At 43.7% G+C, this 25,356-nt stretch overlaps 1 protein-coding gene across 7 annotated transcripts in view; it reads left to right on the forward strand.

Moving 5' to 3' along the window:
- The window catches only part of KIF13A (kinesin family member 13A), a 215,369-nt gene that overhangs the window by 95,411 nt on the left and 94,602 nt on the right, over nt 1-25,356 (forward strand). For all 7 annotated transcript variants that reach the window (XM_042985643.1, XM_042985647.1, XM_042985644.1 and 4 more), the window contains exon 4: nt 14,971-15,031. In XM_042985643.1, the coding sequence (XP_042841577.1) occupies nt 14,971-15,031 (61 nt within the window). The remainder of the gene's footprint in view (nt 1-14,970; nt 15,032-25,356) is intronic.

The raw sequence follows: 25,356 nt of genomic DNA on the forward strand, positions 1-25,356 counted from the left end.
CCCTGCCCTCTAGAAATCATAACACGGAAAGGAAGTTTAAACCTATCAGCCCTGTAGGTAACAAAAGAGAGATGATGATGAACATCATTGGCTCTTTCAGTGTTTTTTTGTCTTCCGAGGAAGAAAGGCTCGAGGAGGGTATTCACGTATGGGTGTGGTTTTCAAAAGGCGTGGGATCCAAGAGGTATTTGAGGAACAGAAACAAAGTAATGGCTGTTAAGGGAAAATTGTTTCTCTAGTCACAGCACTGATCCAATGTGTGGGATTTCCACAATAAGTGATTCTCTAGTTCTGTTTGGACACCCACAGGATATCCTACAAGTTAATTCAGCTTTGACACTGACTGCCCGCCCAGAGTCAGCCCAGACTGCACAGGTTCAGGGCGGGGGGCTCAGTCCCAGAAGACCACCCTCACTTCAGGCCCTATAGTCAGCGGGCCCCCAGGTTACCAGTACTCCCATCTGACTTTGCTACAAATCAGAGCCTCCCAAGACACTGCCTCAGGTTCAGTAATTTGCTAGAATGGCTTTCAAAACCCAGGGGAATGTTTACTTGGGTTTACCGGCTTATCATAAAGGGTACGGTTGAACAGCCAGATAAAGAGGTGTGCAGGGCAAGGTCTGGAAATGTCCCAAGCACAGGAGTTGGAGTGTCATCTTCTGGTACATGGATGCATTCGCCAAACCTGAAAACCCTCTGAATCTTGTTATTTAGGGGTTTTGATGGAGGTTTCATCTCAGCTCCTAACTAATCTCTAGTTCCTCTCCCTTTCCCAGAGAACTGGGGTGGGGCGGGGGGGCTGTGGGGTTGACAGTTCCAAGCTTCTAGTCGAGGCTTGGTCTTCCTGGCAGCTCACCCCCTTCAAGAAGTCATCCAGGAGACCACCACGTGTCGCCTCACTTAGAGCAACAGAGGATCCTGTCACTAGGCGAATTCCAGGGGATTTAGGAGATCTGTGTCGGGAACTAGGGATGAAAACCAAGAATATATTTATTACTATATCACAAGTGCCGTGGGAAGGTGTAAACTCGGCGTAGATTGTAGAGTACGGGAAATAGAAGTTGCGTATTAAAAACTAGGAAAGCAGGTAGCTCGTAGAGGGCTTGGGAGTCTGTGTCATTCCGGCCGGCTATGCAGAATCATTTAGGATTTTTGTATCAACAGGTTATATGGGGGGGCCTGGATGGCTCAGTCAGTTAGGTGTCCGACTTCTGCTCAGGTCATGATCTCATGGTTCATGAGTTCGACCCCCACATCAGGCTCTGTGCTGACAGCTCGGATCCTGGAGCCTGCTTCGGATTCTGTGTCTCTCTCTCTCTCCGCCCCCGCCCCCCACTTGCACACACATATTCTCTCTCTCAAAAAAACAAAAACAAAAACATTAAAAAAAGTGACATGGTGGGTGGGGCGCCTGGGTGGCTCACCTGACTCTTGATTTTGGCTCAGGTCATGATCTCGTGGTCATGAGATCGAGTCCCATGTCAGGCTGTGTGCTGGGCATGGAATCTGCTTAAGATTCTCTCTTTGCACCTCTGTACTTCCCCAGTTTGCCTGAGGGTGCTCTCTCTCTCTCTCTCTCTCTCTCTCTCTCTCTCCCTCTCCCCTAAAAAACAATATCATCAGAGACATGCAAATCAAAACCACAATGAGATACCACCTCACACCTGTCAGAATGGGTAAAATCTTTTGATAATAGAAAAACAAAAAAGTCTTGGCAAGGAGAAAAGGGAACCTTTTTGCACTGTTGGTGGGAATGCAAACTGGTGTAGCCACTCTGGAAAACCAAGTGTGGAGGTTCCTCAAAGAAAAATAGAGCTGCCATATGATCCAGTGATTCAACTACTGGATATTTACCCAAAGGATAAAAAAATATATATTAATTCAAAGGGATATATGCATCCTATATTTATTGCAGCATTATTTATAATGGTCAAATTATGAGATCAGTCCAAGTGTCCATTGATAGATGAACGCATAAAGAAGATGTGTATGTATATGTGTGTGGATCTATCTATATAGAGAGAGATGACTGAATATTACTCAGCCATAAAAAGAATGAAATCTTGCCATTGTCAATGGCAGGGATGAATCTAGAGAGTATAATGCTAAGTGAAATAAGTCAGTCAGAGAAAGACAAATACCATATGTGGCATTTAAGAAACAAATGAACAAAACAGAGACAAACCCAGAACCAGGCTTGACTGTAGAGAGCAAATTGATGGTCACCAGAGGGGAGGTGGGTGGGGGGATGGGTGATGAAGGTGAAGGCGATTGAGAGTGCACTCACTGTGATGAGCGCTGAGTGATGTGTGGGATTGCCACGTCATTATATTGTACTCTTAATACTAATAAAACATTATGTCAACTGCACTGGAATTAAAGAAAGCTTTTTAAAAGTTACATGATCAGAGCACGCATGGAATTAATCTGGCTGCAGGACGTAGGATAAATAATGAGTGTAGAATATCAGGTGAGAGCAATCGAGATTCACTTTATAATAACCACTTTGTGTGTCCATCAGCTTATGCGTGATGCAGTGGTAACCCTCCAGTCACTACTCAGTGGCCTGAGACCACTGAGGTTTATTTCTTAGATGCTCTATGTCAGCTGAGGTCAGCTGTGGCCCTGCACCGTGTGGCTTCGGTCTGGGCGCCCATCTAGAGGAGCAGTCCTTATCTAGGATGTGCTGTTACTTCGGCAGAGAGAAAAAGAAGAGAACCAGGCAGTGGCCTCTTACCTGGCTGTGAACTGGCAACATCTCTGTCCACGTTTAATTGGCTGAAGCAAGTCACATGGCCAAGCCTGATGTCAGTAAGTCAGGGATTATATTCCTCCTACCAGAGCACTGCAGTCACATCCGGCAGGGATGTGTAATCCCCTTTCAGGGAGGACAGTGACTAATCTGGAAAAGTAATACAATCCATTACACTTTGCCATCCTAAGTCACATTTGTTAAAAAGCAAAACAAAACAAAAACAAAAACAACAAGAAAAACCTCCCAAGAAACAACAAAATCCTCAGAATCATGCTGCTGTACATTTCTGAATTGAAACTTCTATAGGTTCTCTGCCTGTCTCCTCTTTCCTTGTCTCGGACTTTGTTCAGAGGCAGATGTCCCCACTGTAACCGTGTGCCTCTCTAGATGCCTAGAGATACAGCTGAACGGCTACCAGGTTCATGGACTACAGACCCCATCTCTCTTGCTTTTGGCATCGATCCATCTCCAAAACCTACTGGACCAGGCAGACTCTCAGGAATCTTTCCCACCTCCCCTACCTCTGGGAGAGTGAACTCTCTGCCAGCCTTCCCAGTGTAATCTGTTTACAATCCCTGGAGTACCTTGGGTTTCCCATCTCTGCTGACCTGGGGACTCAGGGTCCACCCAGCTTCTCTGTGCTGGACCACCACACCTGGTCCCGCAGGGATGATCGGCAAAGGAGACGAGGTACTGGTCGGGTCTAAACCAGTTCCAGAGATCGCTCATGGCAGGTGGTGCCTCGGTGACTCAAATTCAATCTGGGTTTTATTTGATTTTTTTTTTTTTTTTTTTTTTTAAGTGAGCAACAGCCGTCATTTATTAGACACCATGCAGCTCATACACAGATATTTGCAGCTTATCTTCTGGCCTGTTTTTGTTGATGAAGAAATACTCTTGTGTTTGAAAACACCCAAATCACCTTGTGAATATGCTGTTGGTGAAGTTATCTGGGTGGCTAGTTTTTTGGTTTTTTTTTGTTTTTTTGGGGGGGGTGAAGCAATCAGAGCATGAAAGAACCAGGAGGAGAAAAAAAACACAGGTTGTATATTTGTGACACCCTCACCCCCGCCCCTCACAACCAGTGAGGCAGATTTTAGGACTGAATGATAAAGGGCTTAAACATGAAAAGAATGGAGTATCAGAACGAGTTGGGATTCAGTTAGTACTGCATTGGTCACACACCACTAATTTGTACATTTGTGGTATAAAACGGGAAGGTCTCCACCCTGTTATAATATCGGTCTGGGACTTGGGAGAGCTCATTCCCGCTTTCAAATTTATTGGAACTCTGGATGTTTTCACTTTCAGTGCCTTTTCCCACAGGCTGTTGAAATTCACACGCTACCTTCAGTCCTGTATTCCAGGGCAACCCAGCCCGATGACTTCTTCCTTTAACATCTCTCACATTTATTTTCTTCCAATAGTAGCTGGGAGTCTGTCTGCTGAAAGTGACTGGAACTCAAAGCGGAGGGAGCACAAGATAAAGTTATATGAATGACTTTGGGGCATCCTTTACGAGGACAGGAGGTGGCTGGGGTTCAGATGGCAGTCGCCTCTCCTGATTTCCCCATCTCCTGTGTCTGTTCCCATGTGGGTCCCTTCCTTTCTGTCTCTCACTGCTTTCCAGCTGTGCCTGCTTCTTTAGTTCCTGTGGTTAGAAGCATGGCCTCAACATGTCCCAGATTTTTATAGCATCAGTCATTTGAGAGAGACTTGTTTGGCTTCCCTAATTTCAAATCCCAAACTCCCAAAGACATCCACTTTAGGGCCAGTTAACTATGGCCAAGAGATTCTGGACTAAGTGTCCCCCGCGCACACGGGGGCTCTTCCTGCCTTCTTCCTTGAGTAATCATATGTGGAATATATGATTTGATTTGATTTGATTTGATTTGACAGAGTGTGCGTGAGGGGTGGGGGAGAGAGAGAGAAAGAGAGAAAGAGAAAGAGAATTTCAAGCAGGCTCCATGCTCTGTGTGGAGCCCAATGCGGGACTTGATCCCATGACCATGAGATCAGGACCTGAGCCAAAATCAAGAGTCAGGCGCTCAACTGGCTGGGCCACCCAGGGGCCCTTGAATAAATGATTTTGCATGCCACATAAGAACATGGTGGTAGCTCCCGGGAACCACGTGGCTGGTGTGGGAGTTAGCACAATTGTCCAAAGGAAAGATGCTATTTCTAGAATAAATAAGGTATGGGTTTCTGAGCAAAAAAAAAAAAAAAAAAAGTGATTTTCACTACAGCTTCTCTCCATCTGCGCCGAGGCTGAGAATTAAAAACTTTTACCTCCTTCATAACGCTTTGCTAATTGACCTCTTTGTTGCTCGTCTTACACCCATTCGGTCCATCTTCCACACAGTTGCCCAGGTGATCATTCAGAGTAAGAACGAAGCCCTGTCATCCGCCCTCGAGCTTCTCAGTAAGGAGCATGAAGTGTCCCGTAGTCTGCGCACCCCTCCCCAGTTCTCCCCTCCTCCTTCCCCTGCCCACTGCTCTTGCAAACAACTCCAGTGGCCCCTGCTTCCTTTTCTTCTGTTGCTTGCCAGGTTCCCCCTTTCCCTGGAGCACCTTTCCTATTTGTCTTCTTCATGATCATTTGTCAAACTTCAGCCCAAGCTGTACCTTCTCTAGAAACGTTTCTGGAGGCTCGCTCCTCCACCCCCAGCCCCACGGGGTCACTGTTCGATCTTCCTATGTCTGCACTGCCTTCTACAGCTCACACTCTTTCCTTCTCTTGGTTACTTCCCTCTATTAGAGAGTGAGGGCTTTACAAGTGGGGGGCTCTTGTTTCTGTCCTGACCGGCTCAGCAGATGCTTACGACAAAGACAAGCCAGTTCTTTGACGAGCCACTTCTCCGCGCACCCATAGAAATTCAACCTGTGGTGTAGAGTGGCACTTGCCCACAGCTTAGCCGTTTCCTACGACAGAGCGTGAATTCCCCGAGACCAGGGGCATTGCCTCATCAGCCCGTTGGTGCACAGCAGACGCTGCTGGCTTGCGTTGAGTCTTTACGCAAAATCTGGCTTTGACTTCTTCCCAGTCAGTCAGGCAATATTGACTGTGTGAGTCAAGATGTCGTCTGGTGTGCACATCTAGGCATAGATAAAGAAAATGATTAATCTCTGCAAAAAGGGAACCGTTACTCGACAGCATTTTAATGGGAAAGTAGTGTCTGCTGGTAGAAGTCACGAGTAATAGGGGTGACCATCATGGTACTTCCTGATGCACAGGAGCAGATATGTTCTCATGCAGGGCTTGAGTTGGTGCTGGCAAAGCCGCTTTTGCAAACAGCGGTGGTTGGAGATGGTTCTGGGGATCAGACAGGCTTCAATGACCAACTTTCCTTTCCACTTCAGGACAGCCTCTTCAAGATGAACGACATCTAACTCTTCTTTTTTTTTTTTTTTTTTTTTTTTGACTCTTCACATCTCTGACTTAGGAGAAAGAAATGAAGGGGAAGAGTGTCAAAACTTGACACTAAAAGGAAGATTTCAACATGACCCGAACTGTATAGGGCTTTAATTTGGGGAGGGGGTCTGACTCAATTCTCATAACGGTGTGGTGAAATGCGAACAGATTTGGCACTTGTCTTTCAGATTAACTGTGGTCTTTGAACTTGACAAAATTGAATATTGGCAAGCCAGTACTTCTAAAGCTAGAGAAATGGGGGTTTGTGAAGAGATCTCAGGCGCAGTTTCAAAGTTAGGTAGTTGCCACAACAGGCTGTTAATGGCAGCTGGGGCTGCACATGTGAACAGCGGATTGATTGTGCAAAGAGAGGAGGGTGACCGTATAGAACGAGAGAAGGGAAACACACTTCTTCGTGCAAAGGAAAGCTCATCCACATGGAGTGGAGTTCTTTTCCCCCAAGGGAAGCCCTTTAGATTCTGGATTTGGGAGGTAGGAAGTAGTGTGCTTTGCATTGATGCTTTTGTTAACAGAACTCAAGAAACTATAGCAACTCTTCCCCTGATGGCCGTGGGGATCTTTGTTGCCTTTTCACTTTGCTTTCTTAATTTGATTAAGCGAATCGAGCTATCACACCATCTACTACATCTGTACCTGTAGGAAATAAGGAAATGAATCCACACAGCCCCTGGCTCAGGGGAGGTCGCGGCTCAATGAGACTGTGGAACACCGGACTGTGCATGGTACACAGTAAACACTCCACAAGCGGTAGGGCTACTATCTGGGGAGAGAAGCTGGCTCTTAGATGCCATTAATACTGGAAACAGAGTCACTGTTTCACACCAGGCATTGTATTGGTAGGTATTTGCTTAAATCCTCACAATCCTAATTGAATGTAAAATATGCACTTATATAGGTAGAGAATGTATTAGAGAGGTATAGCTTTTCACTAAGCCAGCACAGAGGAAGGAGGGTGAGGAAACACTGGAGGAGGTGACCTTTGGACAGGAAGAACGCGTTGTAGATCACCGGGCAGAGGTGAGGAGAGGAAGATAGCTGCTGGAAGGAGGGATTCCCTCACAGGTCTCCATTCTCTTTTCCTCCTTTTGCCTGTGGACTTCCCACTGTGCTTAATATGCCTGGAGGATTCCTTGGTCATGGGTGGAAACTCTCAGAGCTGAAGATCTGGGTAACTCTGGACAGAATAGATGACTAGGGGTGCTTGGTCAACTAATGTCTGTAGGGTGACCCTAGTCCTGTTACTTCCACAGTTGAATGAAAACAGAGGCTTTGACAAGGTACCACTGTGGTGTCTCCTAGGGTCACAGTAACCAGTCAGTGTGTGCCGTTTTAAGCAGCCATCTACATGAAAACAGATTTACAAGACCATTTAATTAAAAGGTACTTTACCAAGAAGTTGCTTTATGGAGCAAATTATCAGATTTTTTGTTTGTTTGTTTGGTGGAATTATGGACAAGAAAAACATTAGGAAAACCAAAGTCTTGGCCTCTAAGAATTAGTAATTTAGCAGAACAAAGGGAATCTCTATCACACGCATATTACCGCCCCCCTCCACACAGATTAGAAATTCACAGCAATGAGTATCCGTAAGAGTTTTATAAAGAAGTAACATTTGAGATGTCATTGAAAGATTAAAAAAAATTTTTTAACGTTTTATTCATTTTTTGAGAGACAGAGAGAGAGACAGAGTGTGAGCGGGGAAGGGCCAGAGAGAGAGGAAGACACAGAATCCAAAGCAGGCTCCAGGCTCCAAGCTGTCAGCACAGAGCCCGATGTGGGACCCGACCCCACAAACCATGAGATCATGACCTGAGCTGAAGTCAGACACTTAACCCACTGAGCCACCCAGGCGGCCCTGAAAGATTGTAATTGGGAGAAATTGAAACAGAGTGGGCTTTCCTCATTGTGTCAGAAATCTGATCTATATGTTTAGAAATATTTGTTTATGTACAATTATCTTGAGATAAGTTGGGGTTCCGTAAAAGTGATTTTGGGGGCTCCTGGGTGCCTCAGTTGGTTAAGCATCCAACTCTTGATTTTCACTCAGGTCATGAAATCACGGTTTATGGGATCGAGCCCCGTGTCAGGCTCTGTGCTGACAGTGCGGAGCATGTTTGGGATTCTCTCTCTCCCTCTCTCTGCCCCTCCCCAGTTTGTTCATACCCCCCGCCTTTCAAAAAAAAAATAAGTGTAAAAGAATGTATTTTAAGTAATTTTGGGGAAAAAAATGTCCCTTTTGTCCCAAGGATAATTGTTTTATGTTTTGTTATTTTTATCCAGACTATTTGCAACCAGAGGACAAACAACATGCCTAATACATAATTGAGTTCCCTGTAGTACCTGAAATTGAGAGGGGTGGCAAATAGGTACTTGTGATTGCTGTGGGGATCAAACATCATGCAGTTGGAGAACTTCTCGGTGAATCCACACCGAGGATGAACGGAAGGTAGTTGCTTTGCACGGACCTGCGTGTTTGGTTTCCAGGGGTCAGGAAAATGATGACAGATCATGTTTCTTAGGATGCTGATGCCTTCTGGTTCTTCAAGGACACAGAAGATTCTTGCATTTTTAAAAATTGAATTTTGCTGAAATGCCATCAGAGCTAGAACTTTTAGGTAGGACTGGAGTTTGACTGTGTTGCGTCCTGTGCCTGCATCCTGGAACTCCTTTGCCTCGGAATATATACCACTCAGCACATTTGCCTTATTAAAAACAGCTTGTCGTAACTTTACTAGATGTTCAGTGGTTCACAAAGATGCAAAGCTAACATTTTTAAGAGAGCAATGAAGGTGGAACAGATGTGAACAGCAAGCTGCAGGGAATTAAATGTCAGTATGAGTTTTACAAGTTGCAAATGAGGAGGAAGGAGTGGGATTCTGAGAAGGTAGAGTAAAATTTTCTTGGAAACAACAAAGACAATGGCTTTCAGGGTTGGAAACAACTGGACAGCATCTGTCCTCTTGGCTCTTTATCAAATTGAAGGCTCTTGGAAGGTGTGGGTGCTTTCACAAAAAATGCTCACCATGTGGGTTGGCGTTGACAAGACCAGAAATTTACACTTGGTTTCCAAATTTGATTTATCGTTTTAGTCAGTTGTATGCATCGAGAAGTCCCCCACCCCCACACCGCAGTTACGATGCTAGGGCCTTCGTGATGAATAGAGGAAATAAGCATTCGGGAATTTTATTTCATTTTATTTTTGTTTAACATAATTTATTGTCAAATTGGCTAACATACAGTGTATACAGTGTGCTCTTGGTTTTGGGGGTAGATTCCATGGTTCATCACTTACATACATCACCCAGTGCTCATCCCAACAAGTGCCCTCCTCTATGCCTGTCACCCACTTTTCCCTCTACCAACCCCCATCAACCCTCAGATTGTTCTCTGTATTTAAGAGAGATGGAGGGTTTGCCTCCCTCCATCTCTGTGTGTAACTATTTTTTTCCCCTTCCCCTCCCCCATGGTCTTCTGTTAAGTTTCTCAAGATCCACATATGAGTGAAAACATATGATATCTGTCTTTCTCTGGTTGACTTATTTCATTTAGCATAATACCCTCCAGTTCCATCCATGTTGCTGCAAATGGTATGATTTTATTCTTTCTCATTGCCAAGTAGTATTCCATTGTGTATATAAACCACATCTTCTTTATCCATTCGTCAGTTGAGGGACATGTAGGCTCTTTCCATAATTTGCTATTGTTGAAAATGCTGCTATAAACATAGGGGTACATGTGCCCCTATGAATCAGCACTCCTGTATAAGCATTTGGGAATTTTATTGAAAGGAATTCAAAGTCTTAAGTAACATATTTCTCAAATACATTGTGGTGGCTTTGAGAAACATGACTTTCTTTTTAATTTGAAATGGTCAGTTTTCAAGAAATAGCTCTCAAGAAGATGGTTTTGATATCTCTTTTGAAATGTCAGTAGATTTTGTTTTTTTTTAATGTTTACTTATTTTTGAGAGAGACAGAGAGAGAGTGAGCAGGGTAGGATAGAGAGAGAGGGAGACGCAGAATCCGAAGCAGGCTCCAGGCTCTGAGTTGTCAGCACAGAGCCCGACATGGGGCTTGAACTCATGAACCTGGAGAGCATGACCTGAGCCAAAATCGAATACTTAACCTATTGTACCACTAAGGTGCCCCGAAATGTCAGTAGATTTTGTATTGGAAAATCAAAAGGACCAAAGGAAATCATGTCCCCTTTTGTTACAAACCTTTTGTGATGAAATTATACTTAAATCTGGCCATGAAAAGAAGGCTAATAGTTTGTGAATATTTATAGGATTAAGAAGATTACAAGGGAAATTATTGGGCTACATAAAACAAATTAGTTTGAACATCCTTGAACCTGTTTTCGTAACAGTCATAAGAAATAATTGTTTTAGCAACAAATAATTAGTCTAATCTCTGTACAAACTACAAAGTATACATGATGTGGCCATACCTGTTATCCACCTGAGCCACAGCATAATGGTGTCAAAGGGGACCCTGGTGCTCATCTTGGGACCATATTGTATTTTTAACCATTTTTAACCTCAAAAACATGCATATGAAAGTAATAAAATATCCAAAAATATATCTTGCCGTTGAACTTCTGCTTACTCTTACTGGTTCTCACATCTCTTCTGTGTTTGTGTCTGCATTCCAACTCCTGCTTCTGGTATTATGTGGATTTACTGAAAAAATACTCTCTAGAATGGCCACTCTGGATGAGATCCTGACCCAGGTGGTGAGAGGTACATGAGACATAGTCCCTGTCCACAAGGAGCTCATGGTTTAAAGTGGCAGTAGGACCCACACAGAAGAGCTACTAAGTGCTGTAGAAATTCATAGAAGGGACGATTGCTTGTAGCCTGCTTTAAGGAAAAAAATTATAACAAAAATTTTTCTGTCCACTTGCTTTGAGCTTTAGGGAAATCCCTCAGGTGTCTAGGCGTCAATTTTCTTTTTTTTTTTTTTTTTTTAATTTTTTTTTAACGTTTATTTATTTTTGGGACAGAGAGAGACAGAGCATGAACGGGGAGGGGCAGAGAGAGAGGGAAACACAGAATCGGAAGCAGGCTCCAGGCTCTGAGCCATTAGCCCAGAGCCCGACGCGGGGCTCGAACTCACGGACAGTGAGATCGTGACCTGAGCTGAAGTCGGGTGCTCAACCGACTGAGCCACCCAGGCACCCCTAGGCGTCAATTTTCTTTTTTAAAAAACTTTTTAAATGTTTATTTTTCAAGGAGAGAGAGACAGAGTGTGAGCAGGGGAGGGTCACAGAGAGAGTGGGAGACACAGAATCTGAAGCAGGCTCCAGACTCTGAGCTGTCAGCACAGAGCCCGGCATGGGGCTTGAACTCACGAACCCGGAGATCATGACCTGAGCCGAAGTCAGACACTTAACCCCAGGCACCCCTGGGCGTCAACTTTCTTTTAAAAAAAATTTTTTTTTTAATGTTTATTTTTGAGACAGAGAGAGACAGAGCATGAACGGGGGAGGGTCAGAGAGAGAGGGAGACACAGAATCTGAAGCAGGCTCCAGGCTCTGAGCTGTCAGCACAGAACCCGACGCGGGGCTCGAACCCACGAACCGCGAGATCATGACCTGAGCCGAAGTCGGATGCTTAACCGACTGAGCCACCCAGGCGCCCCCTTAATGGTAAATATTTGCTAAAATAATAACCTGTACTCCATGACTGGATGGGGGATGGCCATTCTAAATGTCTGTCATCCAAGGTTTTGAAATTCGAGACCTAATTCAGATGAGGGAATTCTATTATTTTTGGCCAACAAAGAGCAGTCACATCCACCAGTACTACCATGGGCCTTTTCTCCTCTGCAGGTTTTTGCTGTTGTTTGTTTGCTTCCTTTTAAACCTCCTCTGCAGGGTTTGAATTTTAGAAGGCAAATGGTTAAAATGAAAAATTTTTTTTATCTTCCTCTTTGTGAGCAAAACCAACTTTATTAACCGCTAGAAATGGAAGTTGGCACAGAATTTGGGATGATTATTACTGAGAGGTAGACCCTCAAATCTGGGGTGGATTTAATTAAAAAAAATTTTTTTTCGAGTGTATATTCATTTTTGAGCGAGCAGAGTGTGAGCTGGGGAGGGGCAGAGAGAGAGGGGGAGACAGAATCCGAAACAGGCTCCAGGCTCTGAACTGTCAGCACAGAACCCGACTCGGGGCTGGAACTCACTGACCTCAAGATCATGACCTGAGCGGAAGTCAGATACTTAACCAACTGAGCACCACCCCCAGGCGCTCCTGCGTAAATTTCATTTTATTTCAAGTCGCATTACACTTCCCTAGCCTTCTTGCCCCGTATGCAGGGTAGCAAATGGTTAAAAATAAGTTTGGGTACGAAAAATCAACATATGCGGAATAATGATTGTTTCCCTGTATTAGAGCAGCTACTAAGAGGAATTCATTGAGACTCTAGAGGAAAATAACGAGTATACATCAAAATTGGAAAACAGCCTCTGTTGGCCATTTAACGTAAGGAGAGTTGACTTAGGTCAAAAGGAAGGGAAAAATGTCCTGAAAATGGAAGTTAAGTGTTACAAGATGCCATTAAAGGGAGGTTATGGAACCTCCTTTCCTAGAAATGTTTAAAAACAAGACAGATCATCATGTCTCAGGAGAAGTGTTGAAGTTCAGTCCTGCCCAGAGGCAGGAAGATTAACTGGTTTTCTCCTGTGTGGTCTCTCAAGTCATCGGAAGAGCCCTCGAATGTAGTAAATATCCCACACTCTGTTGGCTGAAACTAGTGTTCATTTTAACCTTGGTTACTGTAAGGCCAGAATGAATAGTGTGTATAAGTAACAAAATTGAATTTGGATTTGAGATTGATGGTGTGAGTGTTGTGCATTGTATATGCCTGAATCGGTTGTAAAAGCACGAAAGTGTATGTAGTACTGAAACTCTTCAGAGCATAACTTATCTTTTTACGATTTAGAAAGTACCTGCTTTCTTGCAAGGTCTCGGTATCATTAATCACTCAATAAATTATTACAAATAACCGCTGTGAAAACTCTAGGATACAAGTGTGAATTGGGTATGGTTCCTGCCTTCAAGGAACTTGGTCGACCAGTGGAGATAAACCATATGCAAGGATCATATACATGATTAATGAAAAACAGATCAGTGGCGTCAGAGTTGTGAGAAACCGGATTAAACAGCATTGTAAGATTTCAGAGAGGAGAGATAATTCTTTTGGATTTAAACAATAAATATTTCCTGGAAGAAAAATGTATTGAATTGGGCCTTAAGAAATACAAAGCATTTTGGGGGCACCTGGGTGCTTGAGTGTCCAACTCTTTCAGCTCAGGTCATGATCCCAGGGTCATGAGATTGAGCCCTGAGTTGGGCTCTGCACTGAGCATGGGCCTGCTTGAGATTCTCTCTCTCTCTCTCTCTCTCTCTCTCTCTGGTCTCTTCTCCCTCTCTCTCCCTACCTCTCCTTCACACGTTCTCTCTCTCTCAAAAAAAAAAAAAAGAAGAAGAAGCATTTTGAAGGGTGTAAATGAAGAGGAGAACAAGGACAGGGGTGGAATTGTTCCTACTGATTCCAAGGTACAGACAAGTTCAGCAGAAGCATAAGGAAGTTAGGGGGCATGGACTGGAAATGCCTCTTTGCAGCCAGTCTCAATGCCAGCTCACAGAGTTTGGGTTCTGCTTGTTCAGTGCTTACAATCCCTAGGAAATGATTAAGCATTAAAGGGTTCCTGTCTGTGGGAGGTCTGTAAATTGCTGTTTGGACTGCAGCGGGGGGGGAAAGCTGTAGCCGGGAGCCCAGAAAAGTGGCTACTGGGTCCTCTGGGCCAGAGTTTGCTAAGGGGGTATGCTGAGAAACAATAGTGTCAAGGCATGCTCATAGGCATTACTTAAGAAAGGGTCTCTTCACTAAAATTAATTGGAGTAATAAAGTTAAGCAATTAAATGGGTTTCTTTGCTGAATAACTTTTCAGAGCCTTTAATATTGAGAATTGCATTGACGATCTCAAATAGTGTGAAATTTCCAACACAATTTAATTGTTTTTTCATGGAATATCTCCTAAAATTACTGTTTTTGGATCATGCTTCGGGGAACATTGCCCTGTGCATCTGCTAATGACAGCTGGAACACGAGTGATGGTAATATGCATGGAAGTTGTGATTGGATGAGATTCCAAATGGGAGAAGCATCAGCCTTTCGCGATACATAGTAGTCATTTGGTAACTCTACAGAAATGCACCCAAGAGTGAGTTATTGGTTTGTTAGCAAGACTTGGCCCAAGATGGCACGCTGAAACAGGGAACAGAGTCCAAGGTGGAAATGTGGGGAGTTTGGAGCTTTAGCTACAAATGGTGGCATCATGGAAAGCTGGAAGGAAGTGGTTCCAATGAAAGTTGATCACTTGAGAAACCATGGGAAGTTGTTACTTGAGAAGCCATGGGAATCTAGCCAATGGCTTTAGCAGATGCAGAAACTGTGGACTTGGGTGAGAAGTCATTGTTTTTTTCTTACTAAATGTATTGTCTTTTTTTTTTTTTTTTTTTTTTTGGTTAAGATAGCTGGCTGTTTGCATTCTGGATGAATAGCCTATTCATATACAATGGACACTAATCCAGTAAGATAACCATCAGTGTAGTCCAAAAGAAACTTTAGGATTAATAAAGCATTAAACCTATAGTGTTTATTGTCTTCATCAGACAGTAATAGGGATCCTCTTCTTCATCGTGAATTCTTTTTTGCAGTTTGATATACTCCTAGAAGTTTATTAATCTTTAATATTTTCTTCTTTCCTTCAGGTATTTGCCTTCGATTATTGCTTTTGGTCCATGGATGAATCTAACACTACAAAATATGCTGGTAAGTTGACTCTCTCTTCACTTGATTTTTGGGTCTCAGGACTCTTCGTCTGTTTTCTTTCCTCTGGAATTCTGTTTTTCACATAAAATTCACACTCATTCTTTCCAATTCCAGCATGTGGGCTTTGAAGTCAACAAGGTTTATTTCAGGATCGGACTCTGCCACTAACTTGCTAAGAAGTCATGGGTGTGTTTTGTTTTGTTTTTTAAGCCTCGGGTTTTTCACCTGTGAAGGATGTTAGTATCTTCAGAGGTGTTCCATCAGTTAGAAATAATGGGGAACCACCTCAAGCCAGAGATGCTAGCTGTTGTGATGATCACGTGAAGAAGAGATTTAATGTCCTGTGTCTTTCCTCGTCGCCAGCACTGTGGGAATTCATCTCTCCACCAATACGAGGAAAGCAGAGATGCTGTTGGTGTCCAGGACCTGCTCACGTCCTGAGTGTTCTTACAGTCATTGGTGATATGAACTCCACGTTCCTCAGGGAAACATGGCCTCCCAGCCTCACATTTTGCTAGTGTTCTTTCCTTGAGGCATTTCATTCCTAGTCCATCGAACATAGATGACTACTAATTTTTAATTTTTTAACAATGTTTATTTATTTATTTTTGAGAGAGAGAGAGAGAGAGAGAGAGAGAGAGAGAGAGAGAGAAATTGTAAACAGGGGAGGGGCAGAGACAGGGAGAGAGAATCCCAAGCAGGCTCCACCCTATCAGCTCAGAGTCCAGTGTAGAACTCAAACTCATGAGCCATGAGATCATGACCTGAGCTGAAATCAAGAGTCAGACACTTGACCAACTGAGCCACCCAGGAGCCCCTGATTCCTACTCTTTTGATTGTGTCCCCATTGTTTATTTAGTCTTAATGAGTGTGTTCTCCTCATCTCTACTTATAGGACCATCAGCTGAATGACTTTCTCATTTACTTTTTTTTTTTAATGTTTATTTATTTTGAGAGGTGAGGGGTGTAGAAAGAGAGAAACAGAGAATCCCAAGCAGGCCCCATGCTATCAGCACAAAGCCCAATGCGGGGCTCAAACCCACAAAACGTAAGAGCATGACTTGAGCTGAAACCAAGAGTCCTGTCAGACACTTAACTGACTGAGCCACCTAGGTGTCCCTTTATCATTTACTTTTTTTTTTTTTTTAACGTTAATTTATTTTTGAGAGAGAGAGACAAGGTATGAGTCAGGGAGGGGCAGAGAGAGAGGGAGACACAGAATCTCAAGCAGGCTTCAGGCTCCAAGCTGGGGCCCAATGCGGGGCTCGAACTCACAAACCATGAGATCATGACCTGAGCCAAAGTTGGATGCTCAACGGACTGGGCCATCCAGGTGCCCCTAGTGATAGCCTTTTCCTCACCACATACAGCAAACTTGTTGAGAAATTATTTGCCATATAATTTTTTTCAAAAGTGAACAGTCTGGAACTAGGAAAATTTCTTCGGTTGCTCCCAGTGGGTAAATTTGCCTTTCTTTTCAAACATCATTCCTACACCTGTAGCAAATGTATTCTATTAAAGTGAATAATCACTTCTGAATGTTGCTTGTAATTAATTTGTTTTTTTTATTGGCCCATTAGGACTTTAGACAAATTCTGCTGAGTCTAAAATAGTCTGCCTTGAGTATTAGCACAGTGATATGTGTGTGTGTGTGTGTGTGTGTGTGTGTGCTTTTGGATTTAAATAAACTACTGAAGTAATACATTTCTACTATAACAGAAACATGAGGACAAATGCTGTGGCTATAAAAAGCCCAAACTTTGTTCAGCCGATGTTATTCAAGATGTAGGCAGATAAATGAGAAAGAATGAGATCCTGCCATTTGCAGCAACATGGATGGAACTGGAGGGTCTTATGCTGAGGGAAATAAGTCAGTCAGAGAAGGACAGATATATGTTTTCACTCATGTGGATCTTGAGAAACTTAACAGAAGACCATGGGGGAGGAGGAGGGGGAAAATCGTTACAAACAGAGAGGGAGGGAGGCAAGCCACAAGAGACTCTTAAATACAGAGAACAAACTGAGGGTGGATGGGAGGTGGGGGAGAGGGGAAAGTGGGTGATGGGCATTGAGGAGGGCACCTGTTGGGATAAGTACTGGGTGTTATATGTAAGCCAGTTTGACAGTAAATTATATTTTAAAAAAAGGATACAGCCAGATATATCTTCCTGACTTAGAACTCCTCCCTTGCAATTCTCAGATACTTTCAAGGACTCCTCACAACTTACAGATAAAATCTATACTCCTTGAACTACATTTAGGGTCCTTTATTCCATAGCCTCAGTCTACCTTCCTCCCCTTCTTCTCCATGACTCCCCACCACCAATTCTGTGTCCCCAGCCCAGTGCTGTGGTTCCTCTTATATAACCCGGGGAGCCAGAAGGTCTCAGTTCCTCAAGTGTTTATGAAATCCCTACTGTGTGTGCAGCCTCGGAAGCCCTGGAGAATCAAAAAGTTAGGTGGAAAGCAAAGGACTGCATAACAACAGTAAACATTTGGAGAGAATATTTAGTTAACTGTTTCACACATTTTAAGTGGTATGGAAAACTGAAGGAAGGGCAAAATCTGGAAGGGCTAAACAGTTGCCTGGGAAGGGGAGAAAGGACCAAAACTGGGCAGGAAAGCGAAGCTCCATAGGTGTAGCAAAGGCAGCATAGAGGGTTTCTAGATAAGAGAAGCAACATGGCGTCAAGGAGGGCACAGGGACTTCAAAGTCAGACCTGAGTTTAAGTCTTAGTACCGCTGCCTTGGCTCTCTTCTTTAATCTCTGAGCCACAGTTTCTTTTCTATAAAATGGGAAACATGGCGACGATATGCGTCTCATGTTGTTGTAACTCAGTGCACTGACCAGTGGAAGGTGCCCATCAGTGACACCTCATTTGGCTTTTCCGTGAGTGAAGACAGAGAAGTCAGAGTGAGCATAGTGTAAGCACTTGTCTTAACAGAAGGTGTGTCGTGGGGGGAAGCAGTGCGAGACCTATTTGTACTTGCTGACTGAGGCCAGATAATAGAAAATTAAACTGAGTTTAGTTTAGACTGATTATTGGTTTAGACTGATACGGTAAAAAAAACCCCAAAAAACAGGGACTATTGGGGTGACATGGTTAAAATAATCCTTAAGGGAGGCAGTCTTTCTTTGTCCTATCTTCTAGAATCACATCCGCTCTTATTGCCCAAGAGACCATTCTAGTCTCCTGCAATATATCATTCATATCCCTGAATATAGGACAAACTTTTTTTTTTAATGGGAAATAATTTTATTCAGTTCAGATGATAAAATTCAAATGTGAAACTAAAGATTTCTGGAGCTCCGCATTATAAATTAGTATGTTCAGAAATATTTAAAAAGATAAGAATGATTTTTAGACATACTGATAGTCTAAAGTTTACCACTTCTGGTCTGCATGATCACATCAAATAGCGGGTTCCATTGAATGGATTCTCTCGGCTCACAGAGCAATGTCTGTTTACAAAATTCAGAGAGACATTCTCTTGTTCTTTGGATGGTCATATTATTGTACAAATACAGTGACCACCTTAGCAAAAAGTAAAATTCTTGCCAACTGTTCTCAGATTTGTTTGCACTCATAATTTGCCCACTAAGTACATTACTGGTAGATTAGTTGATGGGTTTCGTACTAACTTGATTTCCTTTCTCTTCATTAAAAAAGAATTCACAATTCCTTCTTAATTGTGAATAGAAACATTAAGATAGAAGGCATTGATTCTCTGATGAGAAATAGAGGAAATGCAGAAGGGGAAGCACAGATTTCCTGAAACCGACCTATTTGTCAGGCTCAGTGAATAATGGCATCATTGATACTGACTGAGAGCTCTCAAGGCAGCTCTCAGAACTTAGGTTGAGGAGAGGGGAGGAGGAGGGGAGGGAGAGAGGAAAAGACCAAAAGCACTGGGTTTGAGAGAACAACCAGAGGCAAGGGCGTTAGGTCTCATGTGGTATGTCAGATTGTTCTGTTTTACTGTTTGTTAAAAGTGACAGCAACACCCTTCACTCTCAGGCTTTGCGGCATAGAAATGCACAAGTATGTAGTGTGTCTAATGGCCATGGCAGCCGGCTATTGCAGTGCTAGAAGGAAGAATGTGGGCTCCTGTCCCCCCAGACTGCCCAGGTTCCAATCCTGGCCTCACCGCCTTCGACCTATAAGGCCCGGTGAGCCACTGAATCTCACTACACTCGTGTTAAATGAGGACAATAATCATTCCCATCTCATAGGGTTGATTTGAGGACCAAATGACCTGTTTGTGGAAAGTACTGAAGCCAGTGCTTGGCACATAGGAGAAGCTCACTTAATATTTATGGTCTTTATCGTGGTCACATGGTGGAAGTCATGAGGATAATAGCATCAGCCCTGTGGAAAGAAAATGCGTTGTACTGGGGTTGACCAGACCTGGTTTTGCCACAAGCCGCTCACCTTGGGGGATCTGTTTCCTCATCTGTGGAAGGAGGAGCTAGGGCCCAGGGTGATCTCAGATCCCCTCTAGCTCTCTGATAAAACATGAATCAGACATTTTGTGCTGGTCACACAGCTGTCCCAGTGGACTTTTCAGAGGCAAGTCAAAGACTCGTTTGTTAAGCGGTTTGCATTGCATTGAATCAGGCTTTGAGACATTTTACATTTTAACTGTATTATTTATTATAACTTTTGGGGTAGGTAGGCATAATAATGCTTGTGTGGCAGATTATTCTGAGTCTTTAAAGCAAACACCCTTGTGCCAGAACTAAGAAAAAAGCAAAACAAAACAGAAGTAATCTGCAGAATTAGGCCCCCAAACCTTGGTATATTTCTACATAAACTCTTATCTTCCTCTACTCTTCACCCATATATACATGCACATAGACATAAAACCACAGTTAGGACTATAAAGTTATTGTAGTGAATACTGACAGGTAATCAGCCTTTGTAAATGTTTAAATCACTACTGTTTGTAATTAAGGCCTCAACAATGAATCATCCATGTTTCGTCACTGCCTAAAATGTACCATGTTGGTAAATAACAGTGACTGCCCCTTGATTTCAGTTTTCTTCCTAGTGAGGGAATATTTTTCACAGACCTATTTTTCTATAAATCTTCATGCCAGAAATAAAAACCAGTCTGGTGAGGGGCACCTGGCTGGGTCAGTCGGTACAGCATTCAACTATTGATCTAGGGGTTGTAAATTCGAGCCCCACGTTGGGTGTAGAGATTACTTAAAAAATAAAATCTTTGAGGGGTGCCTGGGTGGCTCAGTCGGTTGAACGTCTGACTTCAGCTCAGGTCATGATCTCACAGCTTGTGGGTTCGAGCCCCGCGTTGGTTGGGCTCTGTGCTGACAGCTCGGAGCCTGGAGCCTGCTTCATATTCTGTGCTTCCCTCTCTCTCTGCCCCTCCCCTGCTCATGCTGTGTCTCTCTCTGTCTCAAAAATAAATAAAACATTAAATAAATAAATAAATAAATAAATAAATAAATAAATAAAATCTTTGCGGTGCCTGGTTGGCTCAGTCAGTTAAACGTCATTCTTGGTTTCAACTCAGGTCATAATCTCATCGTTCGTGAATTCGCGGTCCGCATCGGGCTCTGTGCTGACAGTGTGGACCCTGCTTGGGATTCTCTTTCTTCCTCTCTCTCTGCCCCTCCTGTGTGCGCTCTCTCTCTCTCTCTCTCTCAAAATAAATAAATAAACTAACTTAAAAAAATCCTTAAAAAATAAAAATAAAAACCAGTCTGGTGGTGGCATATCTGGGCTCAATGTGGACATGAGCATTTCCTGGCCCAGAGCTTCTAAACTATTGACTTAGAAATTATATAACAATCCTCACCATATGGCACGTTGCTCCAACTTGCTGTGGCCGTGTGTTTTCAGGCATTGTTAACACCCTGCAGTTCAGGAGAAAGGTTCTGTGATGCTTGTTCTGCTAGCGTAGCTTTGTACTGTGAGCATCTGAGCCGTGAGCTCGGCTGTGGGGCAAGCCGCTGTGTTGGATTCTGATCCCATGGTATGGGACATTCTATGTGCTCAGAGGTAGAGATGATTTCTCTTTCACACCGTTCAACTGAAGCAAGAACAGGGACGAGACAAAACAATTTACATTCTAACAGCCAGCAGTAGCCGAAATAGAACCAATATTTTAGCAAAGTTCCAAAAATACTTGTTTCAGTGTGCTGAGTTGGTTCATTCTTTCACTATTCAAGCATACAAGAAGCACTCAGCAAGTACCTTGCACAATATACATACTCAGTAATTGTTGGCTATTAGGTTTATCAAAACCATAGACATTTTCCCTGTAGTTGTGAGAAGCAGTAGTGGTCGATTCTTTGAAAAATTTGGTAAAGTAGAGAGTCATTATAAATGATGCACGCCATCTTCAAAGACACGTAGGAAACAGTCTGAATGCAGAGTTCTAGATTTTTCTTTTTTCTTTTATGGCCCTTTGCAAATTGTCTTACCCGTACCTCATTTGACAATTCTTTTGGTGACTAGCCCTCATCAAGTTGCTCCCTTAAGTGCCCAACTTAGCTTTCTTAGAATCAGCAACTCTCTTTTTACATTTGTTAATAAAATTATGTAACTACAGAGAAGTTCAATGACATAAACCAGTTTAGGAGCAGACACAGCTGACCCTTTGTGAGAACATAGCTCAGCTGGCAGGGGTCCTGAGCACAGCCTAGCAGCTGGGGTGGTTTAGGGTAGAGGGGGCATGCCTCTGTACTGTTTTACAGATGGAACACAATGTCAGGTAATTCAGAAAGCTGGGTAAGTGCAGGTCAGTTAAGAGAAACTTTTTTTTTTTTTTTTTATCACAAGAATCTTTAATGTTGACTTTGAAGTTTACTCATGGTGGGGTTGTATTTGTGTTTGGTAAAGTCTGCCAAGTACCCACACTGGAACTGTTTCAGTTCATGTCCCTGCACTGCACACAGTGTTTCCTGAACCCCGTGAGGTCACAGGGGCCTTGACTTTTCTCTTGGGTAGGCCAGCCTTACTGGTAGAGAAAAACCTTTCTGAAATAAACAAACTAAACTAATATTGTCAGATTTTTTAAAAAGAGAGAGTGTGTAAGTGTACATTTGTGTGTTTGTACGAGTGTGTATGTTGTGTGTATATTTGAATATATGTATGTGTATACATGTGTGTGAGTGTCTGGTGTGGGTGTGTAAATGTGTGTGTGCGTGTGTGTGCATGCGTGTGTGTGTGTGTTTTTCTCTTACCTGTACTCCTGTATTGTTAGTGTTTATTTATTCTTGAGAAACAGAGATAGAGTGTTAATAGAGGAGGTGCAGAGAGAGGAAGAGACACAGAATCTGAAGCAGGCCTAGGCTCTGAGCTGTCAGCACAGAGCCCAACACGGGGCTTGAACCCGTGAACTGTGAGATCATGACCTGATCTGAGGTCGGATGCTTAAATGATTGAGCCACCCAGGTGCCCCCTATTTTTTTTTAAAGTAGGTTCTCTCCCAATGTGGGGCTTGAACTCCTGCCCCTGAGATCAAGAGTCACACGCTCTACCAGCTGAGCCAGCTAGGTGCCCCTCTACTCCTCCTTTTTAAAAAATATTTTTTTTTACATTTATTTATTTTTCAGAGACAGAGACAGAGCACAAGTGGGGGAGGGGCAGAGAGACAGGGGCAGACACAGAATCCGAAGCAGACTCCAGGCTCTGAGCTGTCAGCACAGAGTCCCATGCAGGCTCGAACTCACAAACCGTGAGATCATGACCTGAGCCGAAGTCGGACGCTTAACCGACGGAGCCACCCAGGCGCCCCTCTCTACTCCTATTCTTCAATCCCACCCAGCCCCACCTTCTAACAGGCTTTCCTTTCTTTATCCCTGTCTATTCCTTACTTACTGGTACCCAGAGACATCATTTAATATAGTGCAGGCTATTTAGGGAGGTGGATAATAATCACAATAGACAGTACACTTCTGAGCACTAGGTTCCCAGCACTGTGCCCACCCCTCTACCTGCGGTGGGTCATTTAATTGTCATGTAGTCAATCGTGTTGAAACTATTACTGTCCCTGTTTTACAGATGAGAAAACTGAGGTTCTTGGAGGTCCTCCTACCTGTGAGAGAGCTGAAAAGCAATTGTAAAGATAGATTTGAGTCAGTGACAATTACATGTGAAGGTTTTTATGGATTCTCCTGTAATTCTGGGCGATCCTCTCTTCTCTGACATCCCCCAAAAGTGGCTGTATGCCGAAATCACGTTGCAGTCCTCTGGCTTGGAACCCGGCCAGGAATAATTCTAATAGTGTTCTCCCTCCTGTCAGATGTTCTCTGGAGTCCCGAATGCTTATGTTTGGTTTGGGCTTTATTTTAATCTCCCCTCACGTGCTGTCAATATTGTGCTCCCCACAGTCCAGGAGGGATTTGGGGTCAGGCCTACTCCTGTACCAGAGAGAATATATCAGACAGAAATGAGGAACACTTTCTTTCTCAGCAGATGGTTTATGTGAAAATACCCTACAAAATAACTCAAAATACATTCTCTGTCAGACTGTCCTCACGCACAAGGTGGCTTAGTTTCTCCTTCCATCCTGGGCACCGATGCCTGACCATCCCCTTGGGTGAGTCAGCCACCTTATCTGCCAACAAAAAAGCAGCCGAGGTTCACTGCCAGCTCTTGACTCGTCTCAGCACCGTTGCTGGGGTGGAAATGTCCTTCTGGGTGAGTCACCCTGTGCCATGCTGCAAGCAGAACTCCCAGGCACTGCAAGTCTGATAGCCCTTGGACACCATGTGAAAAATGGCCCCGTGCTCTCCCTGCACCCTCATGGCCCAGTTCCTCTGGATCCTTTTACCCAAGTCCCTTCATGGCAAACTTCTGAGGTTGATTAAAACTTAAATCTAGTGTCACCAGGTCAATCCTTGAAGCCTCCTTTTTTTTTTTTTTTTTTTTTAATTTTGTCTGAACTCTGTAGTTTTTGGTCATTTAACTTAAACCAGGCTTAACTTCACTACATGGGACAGTTTCTGAGCTGTGCTGTTTGGGAGAGGGATTTGCTGAAGCCTGGTCCGGGCTGGGCATTCCTTGCCATTGCAGAGTTGGTGGGGGGACCCGTTCGGTCTTGTAGGACCCAGGTGCTCTCGTTTGGAACTGGGCCCCCTGCCTGACCCACACTCCTCAGAATCTCAGTGGCCATCAGCCCTGCTTGGAGGTGGGGAAACACGCTCACAAACGAGCAGGCCCGCGAGCTCCATGTCACAAATACTGAGTTCAGACATTTTTTTCCACTCTTACTCCAGAGAGAAAAGAGACAAGAAAGAAAACAGGAGACTCTGTATAAACTGACAAAAGTGTGGATTGTGTTGAAATCTTGAATGCTCTTCTATGTTCCCACTTTGGAGAAATGAGAAATATGGGGCGCCTGGGTGGCTCAGTCCATTGAGCGTCCAACTTCGGCTCAGGTCATGACCTCACGGTCTGTGAGTTCGAGCCCCGCGTCGGGCTCTGTGCTGACCACTCTGAGCCTGGAGCCTGCTTTGGATTCTGTGTCTCCCTCTCTCTCTCTGCCCCTCCCCTGCTCATGCTCTGTCTCTCTTTCAAAAATGAACATTAAAAAAAATTTTTTTAAAGAAAAACGAAAAACATTCCATGCATATGTCATGTCTAGCTGCATATTGCCACACTTACTGTTTTATTCAGCCATGATCTACGTGAGACTCCCTTGCTTAATGCAGGTTGTAAATAAGACAGGGGTTATGCCCTCCTGTTTTGTTCTCCCTTTTCTTAGAACATACGCCTCTGTAACTACCTCTTTGGTAGTCAGGTGTTGGGCATATGATTGGTACGTGCATTTTCTCTTTGGTCCCTAGTTGGTCTTCTGCGCTTTGCTATCAGGGTCCTGCTATAGAGAGAGAATGACCTTGCTTGCTCAGTTCTCAGTGCACACACATAATAGCTTTGAATCCTTGCTGTGATCCCCAGTAGGGACAGATTATGCGCAAGCATGGGGACTCAGGGTATTCACTTTTTGAAGGTCTGTATTATATATGTGATGTAGGGTTGGTTGGGTCAGGTGTCTAACCTTGGTTGCAGAAATTCCATACAGGAGCCCTCTCTGCGACTGTGAAATTATGTTGCAGATTGCTTTGGGCATGTCTGTGTTTTAAGACTTGTCCATACGGCCGTAGGTGGTTTTAAGCATAAACCCCACAGAGGAAATTGGTGTCTTTTTGGTCATGGTTATTAACAAATGAGGTTAGGTTTGTCCTGTGGATTCCCTGCCGTAGACACGTGGGGCTGTGTCTAGAGAAGGGCACTTCCTCTCTGGCATCGGTGCTGCTGAAAAGCCACAAACCTCTTGGGTTTGACAGTGTTGTG

The sequence above is a fragment of the Panthera tigris genome, chromosome B2 (assembly GCF_018350195.1).
Source record: "Panthera tigris isolate Pti1 chromosome B2, P.tigris_Pti1_mat1.1, whole genome shotgun sequence".
Taxonomy (NCBI): Eukaryota; Metazoa; Chordata; class Mammalia; order Carnivora; family Felidae; genus Panthera; species Panthera tigris.